Source organism: Rhinopithecus bieti, unplaced genomic scaffold (assembly GCF_001698545.2).
Source record: "Rhinopithecus bieti isolate Rb0 unplaced genomic scaffold, ASM169854v2 scaffold_46101, whole genome shotgun sequence".
NCBI lineage: Eukaryota > Metazoa > Chordata > Mammalia > Primates > Cercopithecidae > Rhinopithecus > Rhinopithecus bieti.
In genome coordinates this window covers 525310-543982 of record NW_016819049.1, presented here as the reverse complement: position 1 = coordinate 543982, position 18673 = coordinate 525310, and the positions used below count along the sequence as shown (strand labels likewise).

General features: G+C 41.0%; 1 protein-coding gene across 22 annotated transcripts in view; it reads right to left on the bottom strand.

Annotated features, from left to right (window-relative positions):
• Positions 1 to 18673, bottom strand: part of PHF21A (PHD finger protein 21A) — a 211263-nt gene that overhangs the window by 39374 nt on the left and 153216 nt on the right. For 16 of the 22 annotated variants that reach the window (XR_001882591.1, XM_017858146.1, XM_017858145.1 and 13 more), the window contains 4 exons: positions 16504 to 16710; positions 7650 to 7901; positions 6354 to 6443; positions 1862 to 2155 (listed from right to left, as the gene is read on the bottom strand). Coding sequence is in view for 21 of the 22 variants with exons in the window: in XM_017858146.1 (XP_017713635.1) it covers positions 1862 to 2155; positions 6354 to 6443; positions 7650 to 7901; positions 16504 to 16710 (843 nt within the window). In the remaining variant the exon portion in view is untranslated. The remainder of the gene's footprint in view (positions 1 to 1861; positions 2156 to 6353; positions 6444 to 7649; positions 7902 to 16503; positions 16711 to 18673) is intronic. The other 6 variants (XM_017858142.1, XM_017858141.1, XM_017858132.1 and 3 more) reach the window with 3 other exon arrangements.

The following is an 18673-nucleotide window of genomic DNA, read 5'->3' as shown; positions in this document are numbered from 1 at the left end:
AAAAAAAACGAAAAAAAATCTGTAAGAATATAATCTAAACTGTTAATAGTAATAAACTCTTGGGGGTAAAATTATGATAAAAGTTTATTCTCTCTTTAGATTATGCGGAAAAGCACTTTCTACAATTCATATTTTGTAATGTCTGAATTTGTTTTAAAATGAACTTGTATTATCTTTGTAATCAGAAAAGAAATGTAAAATGAAACCAAAATAATTTGTCTCCTAAAATACCTTTATCAAAAAAAGAGGTAAAGAGAAATAATATTTAATAACCTAAAATAGTGTTGTGAAAGCAGGTTCTGTGGAACACTGAGGCTCCTCAGAGGTTCTTTGAGAGCCAGTGCAAGACAACATGTCCCCACCCAAATGCATAAGCTTGAGCATCTGGCTCTCAGTAGCTTAATACCAAAGTTCTGCTGTCAATAAGTTTGAAATTTTCTGTTTTAAAATATGTGTAAATAATTTATTTCTGGGCTGGGTGTGGTGGCTCATGCCTGTAATCCCAGCACTTTGGGAGGCCAAGGCAGGCAAGTCACCTGAGGTTGGGAGTTTGAGACCAGCCTGACTAACATGGAGAAACCCCGTCTCTACTAAAAATATTAAAATTAGCCAGGTGTGGTGGCTCACGCACGTAATCCCAGCTACTCAGAAGGCTGAGGCAAGGAGAATCGCTTGAACCTGGGAGGTGGAGGTTGCGGCGAGCTGAGATCTCGCCATTGCACTCCAGCCTGGGCAACAAGAGCAAAACTCTGTCTCAAAAAATAATAACAACAAGTAATTTATTTCTGAATGTTTCTTAAAGCACTTCCTGGGGTTTGAATAGGTTCCCCAGGAATTGAGATGTATGTGTTCTTGTGTTTCCTAAGCACAGATTTTGATACCTAGAGCTTCTTGAGTGCAAGGTCTACTGCATTTGTGAGCTGCCTGGGTATAAGGCCTAGTACTCTATGCATAGGTGCCTCTGCTCAAGAAGACTAAGGCAGCAGGCAGCATCTGAACAGCCTCTCTGAATCATGGTCCATCCAGAAGCAGAAGATTCAGGATCACCACAATTTTCAGGTAAATGAGAAGTCAAGACTGAACAATTAGAAATAGGTCGATGACTTTTTAAAGCAACTTTCTTGAGAGAGAATGCTTTTCTTTGCCAAATTCTTCTTTCTCATCAGTAGTCGTTTTTCAAATAGGATACGGCAACTGCCTATGAGTCCTTTTTGTTGTTTTCAGAGGTCTTTCTGCTACAGAATCTTCAAGTATTTTTGCAGGTTACTTGTATGTCTCTAGCCTCGTTTTTTAAGATAAAATCTGACTTCAGGAAATATAAATGAAATGTTTCAATATTCGAGCTAAAATGTCTGCATCCTCTAAAGTTAACAGAATGCTTTTTGGAAATTTTAATTTTTTTTTTGTTTGGCTCCCCGTTATCTGTAACAATCAAAGAAAAGTCTTTGAAATGAAATCCCTTTCCCTGTTTTGTTTATTCTTTCTGACTTTCACAGTCCTATCTTCATCTGGATTCTTATTGGGCCGAAACTAACATGGCGTTTTCTGTTTACTACCTCATCTGTGTTTCCTGACAGAGGGTAGCAGAGCCTGTGAATTTCTCCATCAGAACCACCAGGGGGAGCTCACTCACACAGGAATCCCAGCCCATCTACGAGGGGATGGTGGGAAAAGCAACCCAACTTTCTTCAGTAAGAATGACCCTTCTGCACGTGGATGAATTATCGCACATAAGCGACATCTTACTGACAATGGTGGTGAGATGAACAGCCCTTGAGAAAATGTATTTAGAGAAAGCCCAGCAGCCAAATGCCTCAAAGGCAAGGCTACTGCCCAGAGCAGGTACATACTCTGCCTGTACCTGTTTTTCAAGACTTGGCTTGCTAAGCTGTACAGTTTGAGGTCCAGCGAGTCTGGTCCCTGGAGTAGCTATCACAATGCTGGTGAGCTGGGCCATGGGGAACGTTTTGGCTATGGTTGCAGTCTGCCCATTGACGACACGGACGGGGTGGATGGAATTCTGGGATGTGGGAAGGGTTGTGGGGGTGAACTTGGTCAGCATGACGGGCCTCTGGATAAGCTGAGGAGCTGCGAGCATGGGAGGTGGTGCTGGGGCAATAGGAATGTTATTCTGGGCCACAGGCTTGGGTCGAACCTATAGGGGAAAGAGAGAATAATTATTGTATTACTTAAGCTGCTCAAGTCCTATAAAAGCAAATCTTCCACACTCTATGTATGAAATAGTATTTAATATACTTACTAATGTTCATTTTGGTATATTAATTCTATAGACCTCAGGGCATACAATCTTATATAAGACTCATCAGCTCTTGAGGTTCATACTTCACCCTAGAACACAGCTTTTGATTCTAAACCCTGAGCTGCCTCTTCTACACCATGCCACCTCTTCTGGTTGAGCTCAAAGGCCTAATCCAGAGACTGGTCCCACCCAGAACTTGTGCATAGTATAGTCATAATGTTGCCAATAGCCTTAACTCATATTTGAAATTTCTTCATATCCACAGCTTCAGCTTACCCCCATTTCTGGCCCTCTAACTCCCTGTTCTTGGCCACTCCTCCTCTCGGTCTCCTTTGTGGGCTTACTCTTCCTCTGCCTCATCCTAAATGTGACTATTTCTTAGGATTTTTTCCCATGGTACCCCTTTTCTTCCCAGTGTTCCCATTATTCCTAGGACCTTTCGCCCATGTCACGGCTTCAGTTACCATCTGTGTACTGAAGACTTTCACATTTTTACCTCAGAACCTGAGACATTTCCTGAACTTTAGAATTATATTCAACTTGAGTATCTCATAAGTTCAAAATCAACATGTCTAAGACTCATTAATTTCTTCTTCCAATCCTCTCTTCCTCCTATAATTGCCTCAGTAAGAGACCTTTTCTTGACAAACTTCGGAATCACTCTTAATGATTTCTACTCCACCCTCTACTCTCTAAATACTTCTCAAATCTGTCTACTTCTATCCTCACTCTACTATCCACTATCCTAGTTTATGTGTGACTCACTAAAAACAGTGAAAAAAAGTTACAGTTAAAAACATGAGGTCAGCCTTGCTTGGGTTCAAATCCTGGTTCTACCACTCACTGGCTGTGTAACCTCAGGTAACATACTTGATTTTTATAAGCCAGTTTTGCTGTTGTTGTTGTTGTTGTTGAGATGGAGTCTCGCTCTGTTGCCAGGCTGGAGTGCAGTGGCGCGATCTCAGCTCATGGCAGCCTCCGGCTCCCAGGTTCAAGTGATTCTCCTGCCCCAGACTCCCGAGTAGCTGGGGCTACAGGCACACGCCACCACACCCAGCTAATTTTGTATTTTTAGTAGAGACAGGGTTTCACCATGTTGGCCAGGATGGTATCGATCTTCTGACCTCAGGATCCACCCGCCTTGGCCTCCCAGAGTGCTGGGATTACAGGTGTGAGCCACTGTGGCCAGCCATAAACCAGTATTTTTCAAACTTTTAAAACTGTGACCCTGTGAGTAAAATCCTTTCCCCTTATGCATGAGGCTTGACCTTCAATTAACTCTTTAGCTCTGCTCTCCTGGAAACCTGGTAAGGGTAAGAATGTCAACTATATTACTAGGCAAAACTGCTTATGATAAAAATGACCCCTTACTGGCTGGGCACAGTGGCTCACACCTGTAATCCCAACACTTTGGGAAGCTGAGGCTGGTGGATCACTTGAGGCCAGGAGTTTGAGACCAGCCTGGCCAACATGGTGATACCTCATCTCTACTAAAAATACAAAAATTAGCCAGGCATGGTGGCACACACTTGTAATCCCAGCTACTTGAGAGGCTGAGACAGGAGGATTCCTTGAACCCGGGACGTGGAGGTTGCAGTGAGCTGAGATAGCGCCACTGCACTCCAGCCTGGGTCATAGAGTGAGACCCCATCTTAAAAAAAAAAAAAATCCCTTATTGCTAAATCAAATCTGGATGGGCTTGAGGGGACCCCATGATCTGGGCTTCCCTAAGTGGGGTGACTCTTATAACTTGGGCACATCCATTGTGGGGACCTTGAAAGCCATGCCTATGTAGTTTTTATAAGATACATTGGCTCCTGTGGGCATAAGGCTTCTATGCCAAGGTAGCTTTCCCATTGTCTTAGGAAAGCAGCTTATTTCCTTACACCTGAGCTATCCTTGGACCGCTGTAGGGACTGCTGTATGGACTCATTGAAGACAAACGTCTGATGCTATCTTGCTCACAAGCTGTGGTTTCTGTCCTGTATCATTCCAAGTAGACTGGTGCCAAGTGTGGCCCATGAAAGTCTTGTTGCTATGAATATTTGGCTGAACTTAAAATAACCCTGTGGTGGGTGCTACTAACAGTAAGAAATGTATTTTACTCTGTAATCAGCATGCACCTATAGACATATATCTCTAAAAACAAAAACTTTCTGAAATAGAGAACACAGTATGTGCTATGTACTCTTAACAGTTCCTATTCTATTCTATTCATTTTATTTAAACACTCTGGTTACAATCCACTAAATTGCTTTCACAACAAGTGGGTCATGATCCACTGTTTGAAAAACACGGACTAAATCTTAGATTCCTTACCCTAAAAAGAGTAATACCTACTTGCATAGGGTTGTTGTAACAATTAAAATAGATACCCCATATAAGTGCCTAGCATAGTACCTAGTATGTAGCAAGATTCTCTAAACATTGGTTAATACCATTATTGACAATGTCTTAACTGTTCTTCCTACCCCCAGGCTTGACCATTCCCAATTTATTCTCTGCACAGAGGCAAGAAGAATTTTCTAAAACATAAATCTGACCACATCAAGTGCTTGCCTGAAAAGCTTTAATGAATGCCTGCTGCTCTTAGGATAAGGCCCAGGTTCCTGCACAGCTTACACTATTCCACCAGCTCTGGCCCCAGTGGACTTCTCCAACCTCAACTCTAACTCTAGCCTGCATGAGCCACATGGCCCTCTGTGCTCAGCCACAGTAAACCTCCTTTGGTTCTTTAAACTTAATGTATTTCTCCACCCTGGAACTACATACATGTTTCTGTCCTCTGCCTGGGACATTTTTATCCTTCTTCCAAAGTTTTATCAGGCTAACTCAGTTAGGATTTTAGGTCAGAATGAATGTCAACTCATCAAAGAAAGCTTGAAGGAACCTTCTCTAATACTCTAATAGGCAGGTAGGCTGGGCACAGTGGCTCAGGCCTGTAATCCCAGCACTTTGGGAGGCCGAGACAGGTGGACCACCCTGAGGTCAGGAGTTTGAGACCAGCCTGGCCAACATGGCAAACCCCTGTCTCTACTAAAAATACAAAAATTAGCCAGGCATGGTGGCGCATGCATGTAATCCCCAGCTACTAGGAAGGCTGAGGAAGGAGAATTGCTTGAACCTGGGAGGTGGAGATTGCAGTGAGCTGAGATCACGCCACTGCACTCCAGCCTGTGTGATGGAAGCGAGACTCCATTGCAAAAAAAAGAAAAAAAAAAGGCAGGTATCCCTCCCATGGGCTCTCTCAGACTACCCTGTGAGGTATTTATTAAGGTATTTATTAAGGATTTATCTGATAAACAAGTGAAATCATCTTATCTAGTATTAGCATTGCCCAATCTCTCTCCAGAGGCTACGTGGAAATCATTTACACCACCGAACCACAAAACTCCTTCTTCTTCTCTCTTTGTCTGAAAACTAGGGCCTCAGATGGTAACTCTCACAGCCTTTCTACCAAGGAAGTCAACACTCTTCAAGGCCCAGAATGGGGAAATCTTGACATTTTGCACTGGGAATGGTAAAGTTAGCCTAATTGCTGGAAGAACACTCTCAGAAGAACATGGTAATGCAGGGCTGCTCAGGCCTAGGGAGAAAGTCCTCTGTACAGACCCCTAGCCTGAACCTTCAGAAGCAAGGCTTTGCCTTAATGCATGATGCTCAAAACCATCCTTTCCAGGGTAGAACTGAAGAATGGTTTCTACTAGTTAGTTTGGCTGTTGTTTCCTTCCCTACTCTTTTTGGCATGTAGGAAAAAAATAAGAAGTGCTAATTGCATTCTTTCCCCACTGCCAGGCAGACTTTGGCTAAATTCTTCTAGTAAGTTTAAGGTTTATAATGGTTTTAATTATTTTAAATTTAGAAAATGTTCCCTTTCCTTTACTTCCCCCTGCTACTACTACCTTTGGTCATTGCTAATAAACCATGATGACAAAATAAGTTTCTTCATGGTACAGAAATCAACAGTCAGAATTTTTAGCTAAGTGGGATAGATAGCTGGGCTGACAAGCCCCATTACAGGCTACTTAGAAAGAGCCCATGAGGGTTTTTGTCCCATCTAACCTATCATTGGGCTTGCCATTGGTTTACTCACCTGTGGAAGAAAGTTTGGACGTGGAGTGAGTCTAGGAGGGGGGATAAACTGTGGTACTTTGATGGGCTGAGGAGGTGTTGCCTGAACCTGCTAAAAAAAATGAGGAAGATCAATAAACCAGAGAGCACAATCACTCTTCAGTATCAAAGCTAGTATATTTAGCATCACTACTCTTTGGATCAGACAATATTTTCTACAACATTTCATCATAAGTGCATCATCTGAATTAACATTGCATTAGGAAACTTTTTAACTCTCCCACCTGCGTGCTTTACCCTATAAAACGAACCAACCACATTTCTGTTTCCTCCTACACCTAATGGAGAACAGAGCAGGCTCAGTAAATCTTAGACAATTTTCTTTGACACTCAAGAACTTTTGCACTAATATATTTTAAAAGTCAAGACTGGATCCAAAGTAAAATCAACCTTGCTGCTTGGCCAAATAGGCTTTTTCCTGATACAAGCTAACAGTGAATGGCTTTATTCCTACAGAAAATTTTCTAACTCTCAGTATCTGGTTGAGTGACCTGGTTGCTTCTCTAAGGATTCCTGGGTAAGTGGTGAAGCTTCACTTTATTGCTCTCTAGTTTCACTCACCACTGGTATCATTCAAAAGCCACCAAGAGCTCTTAGGTGCCATTTTAAAGGAATTTTACATCAAAACTTAGATATATTTCTCCCAAGCTTCTGAGAATATCAGTTTTCTAAATGGCTCAATCCTAGAACTCTCATGAAAATTTTTGTTCAAGTACTTCCTCCTTAAAGGGATTTTTTTTTTTTTTCTGAACAAAACTTGGGCACTGACACGGTTAATTTGTGAGTTTCTTGAATATTTTTAAAGTGCTTCAACTAACTCCAGTACTTTCTGGGTACAATCAATTTAAAGGGATATTAAACTAAAAGAATCATCAGTGAGTTTTCACCAAGGCAGTAATACAGCATAAGAGAGTTTAAGCACTCAAGTTTCACAGAAAAACACTGTAGACAGAGTGAAGGGAGAGGGAGACATAAATGAAACAGTGTGTATGCCTCTGTGAAGGAGACCTTCCCCCTAAAATCAAGTCATACTTTGACCTCAGATAATGCACTGAATTTGGTCCTTGGTGTCAGGACACTTCTGTAGTGATTTGAGCAGAAATGCCATATTTCCTTGTCAGCCCCAAAGGGGAATTTGGTATGTTAGAAGAATGATGGAAACTGAGAAATCCAGCAGGAGCCTAGAAGGGATATACTACACAAATGCATATCCTAACCTTCTCATGTGATCACACATGAGGAGCAGCTGCTGGCTTACCAGAGTGACTGTGTTTTTTGCCACAATTTGGACAGCCTCTGCCCCAGGCCCAGTGACCTTACTAGACGTCTGGAGGTTGACTGGTGTGTTCTGCACATCAGTGCTGAGCACAGCCTTCTGACTGTTGATGGCGGTCACCATAGCAATGGTAGGTCTCTGGCCCACCACAGAGGCAGGCATGGTCGCAGTTGCTGCTTTCAAGACGAGAGGTAGTGTCTTTGTGGTAATCATAGAAGCTGTAGTTACAGTCTTCTAGGAGACAGGGAAAACAGATATTAAGACACTAAATCTAAACTAAATAATAAACTAAATCCCACTAAACAATATGCTGCTAAACCTCGGAAGAAAACAAAACAATAATTCTCATAATCAATCAAGTTTCTCTGTAGAACACAACATTTCTTTAGTGTACATACAGCAGACTCCTTACTACAGAGAAAGGCAATCTCTAGTTTTCAAGAGTTCTCATATTGGTGTCACTTGTAAATGGGTAAGTGGATAGTAATAACTGCAGACTAATTCAGGCACAGGGTTTTCAACAACGAATGGGGTAGGTGTACAGATACAGAATGTGAGTATACTTATTTCTTTTAGTTTTTCTAATTCGTTGCTTGCTCTCAATTAATTTAAACTTTGTACTAGTTGCAAATCAATAAGGTACGTATCATCTCTATCCTAACTGCTACAACCTCAGCAATATGAAGAAAGCCACCATATAATTCTGGATATATCTGCTTCCTGAGACACAAAGGCTGGGGTAAAAGGACAGTGTCTTTTTCTTTTTTTCTTTCTTTTTTATGGTGTCACCCTGGAGAGAAGGAAGGGAAACTCACATAAGGATTAGCATGTCGCCTCTGAGGCAGTTACCCTGAAGGCAATGAGTCCCAAGCTCCAGATAATGAAACATATTAGCCAACGAGTATACAGTAAATACCAGTTCTTGATACCAAAGGGATATTATGAGTTACTACCTATAATCTTTTCTCTGGAGAACTGCTGAAGAAGTGATCAAAGATGCAATGAAACATGACAAGGTGGAAACAAACATCTGAGTTTTAAAAGCCTGACAGATCAGAAGATGAACTGAGGTGAGAGGACTTGACTGATGCTCCTTAAGTGCTATTGCAGCTTTGAAGCTGCACTTCTCTACGCTTTTTACTAAAATAATTAATCAGTTACAAAACAAACAAAAAAAATATAACCAAACTCATTACATGGCCTAAACATCTATCTGGAGATAGATAGACATTTCGGGAACATGAAAATTTACCTGGTCAAACACACTGATTCTGATTTTGATACTACTCCACCTTTACTGTATATTTGCACTATCTGATTTGGCAGTTACTAGCCACAAGTTGCTATTTAAAAGTAAATTAATTGGCCCAGCGCAGTGGCTCACGCCTGTAATCCCAGCACTCTGGGAGACCGAGGCAGGTGAATCACCTGAGGTCAGGAGTTCAAGACCAGCCTGGTCAACATGGTGACACCCTGTCTCTACTAAGAATATAAAAAGTAGGCCAGATGCAGTGGCTCACGCCTGTAATCCCAGCACTTTGGGAGGCCAATGCGGGCAGATCACCTGAGGTCAGGAGTCCAGTCTGGCCAACATGGCGAAACCCCGTCTCTACTAAAAATACAAAAATTAGCCAGGTGTGGTGGCAGGCACCTGTAATCCCAGCTACTCGGGAGGCTGAGACAAGAGAATTGCTTGAACCCAGGAGGCAGAGGTTGCAGTGAGCAGACATCGTGCCACTGCACTCAGCCTGGTGAGAGAGCGAGTCTCCGTCTCAAAAAAAAGAAAAAAAAAAAAAAATTAGCCAGGCGTGGTGGCAGGCACCTGTAATCCCAGCTACTCGGGAGGCTGAGACAGGGGAACTGCTTGAACCCAGGAGGCAGAGGCTGCAGTGAGCTGAGATCGCACCATTGCACTCCAGCCTGGGCAACAATAGTGAGACTTTGTCTCAAAATAAATAAATAAATAAAAATAAAAAATAAATTAATTAAATTTAATTAATTAAAACAAAAACAAAACATCAGCTCCTCAGTTGCACTAGCCACATTTCAAATGTCAAAAGTCACATGTGGTTAGTGGTGACCAAACTGAACAGTAGAGATAGACAGTATTTCCAACATCACAGAAAGTTCTATCACTGTGCAAGGCCAGTGAAAAGTACTTCCATTCTCTCAGAAACACATCTGGACAACTTCCCTTATGAATTTCTATTTCAGTGTCTATGCTTTTCTACTTCAGGGTATTAAGTTGTTTGCTTCTAGGGAATTATTTATCTCCATTTTTCTGCCTTATGCACATATACACGTACTATCTAATCTTTTAAGATCATCACCCAAATCTTTGTTTCCTCTTCACTAAGTGGCTTATTCTCTTTGCCATTGCTCTTTAAATGTGAAATGAGAGTAAAGGGGGAACACTGATATTTATTTTGGGGTGCAGTGGATCATCTATCTTTGATCAGTGATGAAAACCAAATAAAAGCCAAATGCTATTTATTATTAGAAATGGTATATTAATAGTAGTATAACAGCAAGGACTGACTGTATTATCAGCAATTTGTAGTAAGTGTTTTTGTCACAGTGTATTAGCCCTAGTTTTCCATTTAAAACATGTTGATTTAAAGAACTTCTGAAGTGGTGGTCCAGTCATACCAGATGGCATTCAATCCAGTGCTACTACGGATTGTGGGAGTAAAGTTCTAGTCAGAAGAACTTACTGACATGGATTTTAAAGACACGCATGTTGTTACTGCTTTAAGAGAAGTCAATGTAATTTTGTTTCAAGTAAATCATCAATATTTTGAATAACTCTAAACTGATGAGTCTACAAAATACTGACTAAAGCCTCAAACTCACCTGAATTGTATACTTACCATTAACCCAATGCTTTAAAAACACCGAAACCTAACAAGTTTGTTCACATCTTAGGTTTGCAGTTTTCTTTCACAACTATGGTTATGGCTGATTTCACTACATGATTTCTAGCATCTACATACCCGTTTGTCTACCATACAGGCACAAGACCTAGTACTATATGCTTCAGTGAAAACTTTTTGAAGAATATATTTACTATTTATTGACACCAAGACCCAGGTAGTGCTTAGATCTTTACCCCTAGTCTGGTGCTTCTTCTTTCCCAAGTATTAGGGAACACAAACTAAGCTCCTGGGTTTAGATGACAAAAGGAATTTAGAACTTTGAAATGCAAGTCTAATGAAAAGGTCTGAACTGTTCTGGAAGGAGGAAGAAGAGACATAGAGAAGAAAGGTGTCCAACAACAAATTATTATTATTTTGTTGTTGTTTATTTATTTTTGAGATAAGGTCTCACTCTGTCACCCAGGCTAGAGTGCAGTGGCACAATCACGGCTCACTGCAGTCTTGACCTCCTGGGCTCAAGTAATCCTTCCACCTCAGTCTCCTGAGTACCTTGGACTAAAGGTAGGTGCTACCACACCTGGCTAATTTTTTTTTAATTTTTAGTAGAGACGCAATCTCGCTATGTTGCCCAGGCTGGTCTAGAACTCCTGCCCTCACGTAATCCTCCTGCATCACCCTCCCCAAGTGTTGGGATTACAGGTGTGAACCACCACACCCAGCCAAGAGATTTATTTATATGAAAGCTGTGATTTGTTTTTAGCTAGTTAACAGTGTCTAAGTACGATCACCTTTAAGAGAAGGTGGCTGTTTCTCCAGTTTCACGAAGGGGTTTTTTATTTTGACAAAACCCAAACTGCATGAGCTAGAAGTTAATGCAGAAATACATGGCATGGCAAATACTGCCAATAGCAAAATCCTTTTTATTTATTTATTTGCTAAGTTATTGTTGTTTGCCTGCCAAATATGAAGTATTGATTTAAAACAGATGGACTAAGGCTGGACACAGTGGGTCACGCCTATAATCCCAGCACTTTGGGAGGCCAACATGGGCAGATCACTTAAGCCTAGGAGTTTGAGACCAGCCTTGGCAACACAGTGAAACCCCGCCTCTACAAAAAAATATAAAAATTAGTTGGGCATGGTGACGCACACCTGTAGTCCCAACTATCTAAGAGGCTGAGGTGGGAGGATCACCTAAGCCTGGGAGGCCAAGGCTGAGGTGAGCCGTAATTGCACCACTGCACTCTAGCCTAGGTGATACAATGAGACCCTGTCTCAAAGAAAAGAAATAAAATATAATAAAACAGATGAACTCCAATGTACAAATCAGAATTTAAGGGATTATTACTATGGGATCTAACTAACCTCCACATCTATTCTATATTATTTTGCTGGTTTAATTTTGAATGCAGTCATGTTGTATACTCAAACAACCACAAATAGAACCCTTCTCCCTTTTTTGTCTCCAAAAGTTTCTTTTCCATTTGGTTTTATTAACTGCTCTCTTCTTTACATTTGCATTATGCCATTAAAAATTAGAGGGCTGTGAATATAGGTTGGAGAGTATACCTGTATTTAACTGTTCTATTCTTTCACTTTTTCTGTAGATTGGAAAACTTTCAAAGTATACATACAAGCATGAGTTGGCGTTAACTAAGTAAAGCAAACTGTCCCCATTCCCCCTCCCAAAAAGCATTCCTCATTGCTTCATCTATGCCTTGATATATGCCAATCACCCGACTTAGAATAAAAAAACTTTCTCCTCTTAGCATCTCCTCCCGGATGATTGCTACTTAATGTTTAATTCTTTCTGAAGTTATGTATTTAATATATGTCATATATAACCTCCCATTTGTCCTTGCCCTCATGAACCTTTTGACTTCCCTATGACTGTTAAAAAACCCGGAAGTTTCGGCATGCTTTGGAGGGCTTGGCCTTATCTCCTCTCCATCGTTTCGTGGATCCCACGCTCCAACCACACCAGCCTACCTACGATTCCCAGGGCATGCATTTACTTTTTTGACTCCATCTTTTTGTTCATACTACTCTCTATACCTGTGAAGCTCTTTCCCCTTTGCTCTATCGCTAAAATCCCATTCATCTGTCAGGGCCCTGCTCAGATGCAACCTTCCTTGACAAGTACTTTCTGATCCCTCCAGTCAAAATTACCCTGTCTTCAAAATTCCTCTACATCTTAAATTTTTTAAATTCTTGAAGAAAATAGAAACTCTCTAAATTTGTGAATTTAGTCTCCACATTACCTAGAACAGTGCTTGCACACAGTAGGAATGCCACCAATATTTACAGAATGAACAAAATTACTAAAATGATATACCAGATTTCTGGCAGGGACCACTGCTCTTTGGATACCAGAATCTACCACATAGATTGGTAGTACCAATAAATAGATTGGTAGTGCCAAGTGCAGTGGCTCATATCTGTAATCCCGACACTGTGGGAGACCGAGGTGGGTGGATCACTTGAGTTCCGGAGTTTGAGACCAGCCTGGGAAACATGGTGAAACCCTGTTTCTACAAAAAATACAAAAATTAGTTGGGCATGGTGGCCTGTGTCTGTAGTCCCAGCTACCTGGGAGGCTGAGGTGGGAGGATGGCTTGGGGCAGGGGTTTCAGTGAGCTGAAACTGTGCCACTGTACTCCAGCCTCAGCGAAAGAGCCAGATCCTGTCTCAAAACAAACAAACAAACAAAACCAAAACCAGATTGGTAGTTTACCTGTAAACTCAAAACCAAAAACTCAGAGGATCCTTTTGGTTTTTAACATTAAACATTTGCACTAAATAAAACAATATTCAAAAAAGGTTGGCCAGGTGCAGTGGCTCACACCTGTAATCCCAGCACTTTGGGAGGCCAAGGCGGGTGGATCACGAGGTCAGGAGATCGAGACCATCCTGGCTCACAGGGTGAAATCCCGTCTCCACTAAAAATACAAAAAAAAAAAAAAATTAGCTGGGTGTGGTGGCAGATGCCTGTAGTCCCAGCTACTTGGGAGGCTGCCAGGAGAATGGCTGAACCTGGGAGGCAGAGTTTGCAGTGAGCTGAGATCGCAACCCTGGGCAACAGAGCGAGACTCCATCTCAAAAAAAAAAAAAAAAAAAAAGGTTTGCAAAATCAATTAAATATATCAGGTGGGCTACTGGATGGAGAGGTGCTATACAACACTGCTTTGGAGGTAGCCCTGGGCCTCTCACCATCCACCATCCCAAAGCAACACAGACTACCAGGGAAAGGAAAAGCTATTATAAGTATTTTGGAAATGTTTCCTTTGTGTGTGTGTGTGTGTGTGTGTGTGTGTGGTTTTTTGTTTTTTTTGTTTTTTTTTTTGGAGATGAAGTCTCGCTCTGTCGCCCAGTGTGAAGTGCAGTGGTACGATCTCGGCTCACTGGAACCTCTGTTGCCCGGGTTCAAGTGATTCTCATGCCTCAGCCTCCTGAGGAGCTGGGATTACAGCTACATGTTACCACGCCTGGCTAATTTTTGTATTTTTAGTAGAGATGGAGTTTTGCCATGTTGGCCAGGCTGGTCTCAAACTCCTGACCTCAAGTGATCCACCCACCTCGGCCTCCCGATTACAGGCGTGTGCCACTATGCCCAGCCTCCTTTGATTTTTATAACATAAAATGTTACTTGCACAGAATGTTTCCATGGGTTAAGACGGAAAACTCCTATGTAACAGGAAACAATGAATTCTACCACACTCCTTCTAGGTAAACATTTTCTGATCAACCTGTACTTTGGAAAGAGAACAACCTAACCCAATTCTGTTTAAAACTTAAACAAAAAGTGTCCTCTAAGCAACCTTTCAGAACCAATACAAGTGCTGGTAAGAAGATTTTTAAAGTCAGTTTTGAATGCCTAATTTCCAAATAGCCTTGGGGTGGTGATTAGAGTAAAAATTATGTAGGCTGTTCTAGCTATCTGATTTACAACAGGGATTTTTCTTTTTCCTTCTTTGGTTTTATACAGTATTGGCATTGCTTTTTTCTTTTTCTTTTTTTGAGGCTGGAGTGCAGCTCTATATGACGAATAACAATGAATGGCAATATAGAAGAGTAGTTGAATAGACATATTTTTCAGCCAGAACATCTAGGTTCAAATCTCAGCTCCACCACATACCACCCTCCATGATCTTAGGTAAATTACGTGACCTCTCTGTGCTTTAGTTTTCTCTTCTAAAAAACAGAGATGGTAGGCCGGTTGCGGTGGCTCACGCCTGTAATCCCAGCACTTTGGGAGGCTGAGTCGGGCAGACCAGAGGGTCAGGAGTTCGAGACTAGCCTGGCCAATATGGTAAAACCCTGTCTCTACTAAAAATACAAAAATTAGCCAGGCGTGGTGGCACGCGCCTGTAGTCCCAGCTACTCAGGAGGCTGAGGCAGAAGAATTGCTTGAACCCGGGAGGGTGGAGGTTACAGTGAGTCCAGATTGCGCCACTGCACTCCAGCCTGGGCGACAGAGTGAGACTCCGTCTCAAAACGACAACAACAAAACAAAAACAAAAACAAAACAGAGATGGTAATAATAACTTCCTCTTAGGATTAGGGTGAGGACTATGTCCATTATATAAAGTACTTAGAAGACTGCCAGTATACAGTAACCTCTATTAAATGTTAACTCATCTTTAGTGTTCTTATAAAAAATTCATTCTTTACTTGCAAAATGTTGCATGTGAACCGGTCCAATGTCCATAAACAGTGAACAGCCAAGTGAACTATACTCTTTTTCTCTACATATAAAGACACAACAAAGACCTGGTGTTGGTTGTAAGAGGTATCCACGCTTAGATTTCAGAGGATCCCAAAGTCCTTGAAGTGTGCAAAAATGAGTGTATTAAGTGAACGTACATTCTTCTGGAGAGGGATCTATAGCTTTCAACAGAGTCATAAAGGGATCTGTGACCTCTGAGGATCCAAGTATCATTTGGAATCCATTTCCAAATACGCCCTTTTTGTGTATCCTGATTGCCTCACTATTCTTAAATTGTATGCTTGTTTAACTGCCCTTTTTGGTAAAAACATCTGCACAGCTACGCCAAGTTAGAATTTTATTAAGCTCCCACTTCTTTAGTTTTGAGCTGTAGCTTTCATTTCAAATTCCCATCAGTGTATTAGAACAAATTCATTTTCTCATAAATATGGGCTTAAAAATGAGTGTTTCTATGAACACTGCAAATATAGCACTCTTCTTTTTTTTTTTTTGAGACGGAGTTTTGCTCGTTGCCCAGGCTGGAGTGCAGTGGTGTGATCTCAGCCTACTGCAGCCTCTGCCTCCTGGGTTCAAGTGATTCTCCTGCCTCAGCCTGGTGAGTAGCTGGGATTACAGGTGCCTGCTACCAGGCCTGGCTAATTTTTTTCGTATTTTTAGTAGAAATGAGGTTTTGCCATGTTGGCCAGACTGGTCTCAAACTTCTGACCTCAAGTGATCTGCCTGCCTCAGCCTCCCAAAGTGCTGGGATTACAGGCATGAGCCACTGAGCCCAGCCATAGCACCTTCCAAATGCTTCTTTCTATCTGGTCCCAAAAGCACTGATCCTGGAATAGCTCTAGGCCTACTTGCTAAGAATTCCAGAAAAGCAATTCCAGAAGAGGTCAAGTCATAAACTTTTAGAACAAGTGTAAATAAATACCTCGAAAAATTCAAAATAAGATTTTAATTCTGCTGTAAAGCAGAGAAGTGATTTTTCTTTGTTATTGACTACCTTTCTCCCCTTCTTCAGACAGGTGGGAAATCATTTTGATTTTTGCTTCTTAGTAATGCTATTTCCTTCTGCCAATGATTTCAAATGATACTTATCTGGGTTATACTATAAAAAAGCAATCAAAATAACTTTTGTTTAGTTCTAGCTGAGCTCAGTATAGTCTGAGACAGGACCCAGTTCTATATGACCAATAACAAATCAGTCTACAATCTGCAGCCTGCAATGTTCCATCCACACGTTTACCTGTGAAGCAGTCAGGTTGGGAGAGGCTGCAGCTGACTGCTGGGTGTGGTGGTGGTGGTACTGCTGCTGTTGTTGTAGTTGCTGTAGTGGTTGCTGCTGTGCTGTTTGTAGTTTGTTTTCAGATTGTGGCAATGGCTGTATTTGGAACTTGTCCGGTTGTTCTTGCTTTACTATCAGGTTCTTCCGTAGCTGTTCAACTACTCTTTTCTACCAAATGAAGACAAAAAGAAGTAAAATATATTATAATACTGCTCTATCAGCTGCATAGAAATACGCTCTGACATCTTTCCTGTAACTAGCTTCATCTAAAACTTATTACATCTAAATTTACACAGGTTCTACATATGAAGAGCTTAAAGCATTTAATATACATTATTGCTAATATGAAACTGATGGTGTAAGAAATGTTTTATATATAAAGGGCAACTGAGGCAACACAGCAGAGTTCAGATGTCCTGTTATTAACTTAGCATGCTAAGGGCAGTATACAATGTAGCAGTAAAAAGCAGGACTCTGGAGCCATCCTACTTCAACTCCAATTTTGGTTTTGCTACTCACAGCTCTAAGATGTTGGGTAAGTTTATGAACCTACCTGTGCTTCACTGTCTTGCTCTTTAAAATGAGGTGGTTAACAGTACCCTTGAGGTTTTTATGAGCTCCAAATGACTTGTTATATGGAAAGTACTCAGAACTGTGATTGGCACGTTGTTGGTCATTATTATTATTATTATTAGAGATAGGGTCTCTCTATATTGCCCAGGTTGGAGTATAGTAGCTATTCATAGGTGTAGTCATAGTGCATGCACTACAGCCTTGAACTCCTGGCATCAAGCAATCTTCTCACTTCAGCCTCCCAAGTAGCTGGGACTACAAGCACACACTACTAGGCCCAAGTTATTATTTTTTGCATATGATAACACAGATATTAGCCATAGTAATTTTTATTAAGCAAACATCATGTATCTGTCCCAGTTGAAAACATTAAACAGATTGTTAAACAAAGAAATCTTGATCCCAGTAACATGCCATATAAACAACAGACATTCTAAATTACTGAAATGTGTAACTCATGAGCAGGACTTCTTCGCTGGAACAGGTTCTGTGGAGGTATACATGTTTGTTTAGGCAGAGTAGGCATTTAACTGCACGGAGTGAAAAATTAAAGTCAAAGTTCTTCAAACTTTCTAGGCCTTGCTCAAATCCAAGAGAAATGTATTTCTGGATACCTTCATTATTGTAATACATTTCAACAGAATGTAAGCCCCATGTGTGCAGAGGCTTATTTTGTTCACAACTATACTCTGCACTTAGAACTATATTGCTGGCTGGGCACGGTGGCTCATGCCTGTAATCCCAGCACTTTAGGAGGCCAAGGTGGATGGATCACTTGATGTCAGGAGTTCGTGACCAGCCTGGCCAACATGGTGAAACCCCATGTCCACTAAAAATACAAAAATTAACCAAGTATGGTGGCACATGCCTGTAATCCCAGCTACTCAGGAGGCTGAGGCAGGAGAATTGCTTGAACCTAGGAGTTGGAGGTTGCAGTGAGCTGAGATTATGCCATTGCACCCTGCACTCCAGCCTGGGCGACAGAGTGAAACTCCGTCTCAAAAAAAAAAAAAAAAAAACTATACTGCTGAGTAAATATCCTTGTTCTCTTTACATGATGTGTAAAGTGGTGGGACCAAAGACCAACAAATGGCTTATAAAGCATGTAATAACTATTTGGGGGCCATATTTGGGCTCTGACTCTCCTGCCCTAATGGGAGGAAGAAGGTAAAAGCAGCATTCCTCTCATATCTCATACACTTTCAAGTTAGTTCATTAGCGGAGGTGTGCTATTTCTGATAAAAATAGATTGTGATTTTCTAATATAGATTATGAATGAAGAAAAAGAAGTGAACAAAGAGCTTTAAATAGGTGAAACCATAAGAGCCAGGTTAATTTTCAAATACCTGCTTATGGCTATAACCAACTTCATCCCCCATATTCTCTAAAAAATGCAAATCTGTGGATTACTCATTTAACATATTTGAACATTAAAATATGTATAAAATGAATTTCTAAAACATTTAAGTAAAAAAATGTTTTCTTGAGAGTTGTTTTTGTTTGCTTGTTTTTTTTTGGTATTTTTCTCTTTTTTTGGTTTTTTTTTTTTTTTTTTTTT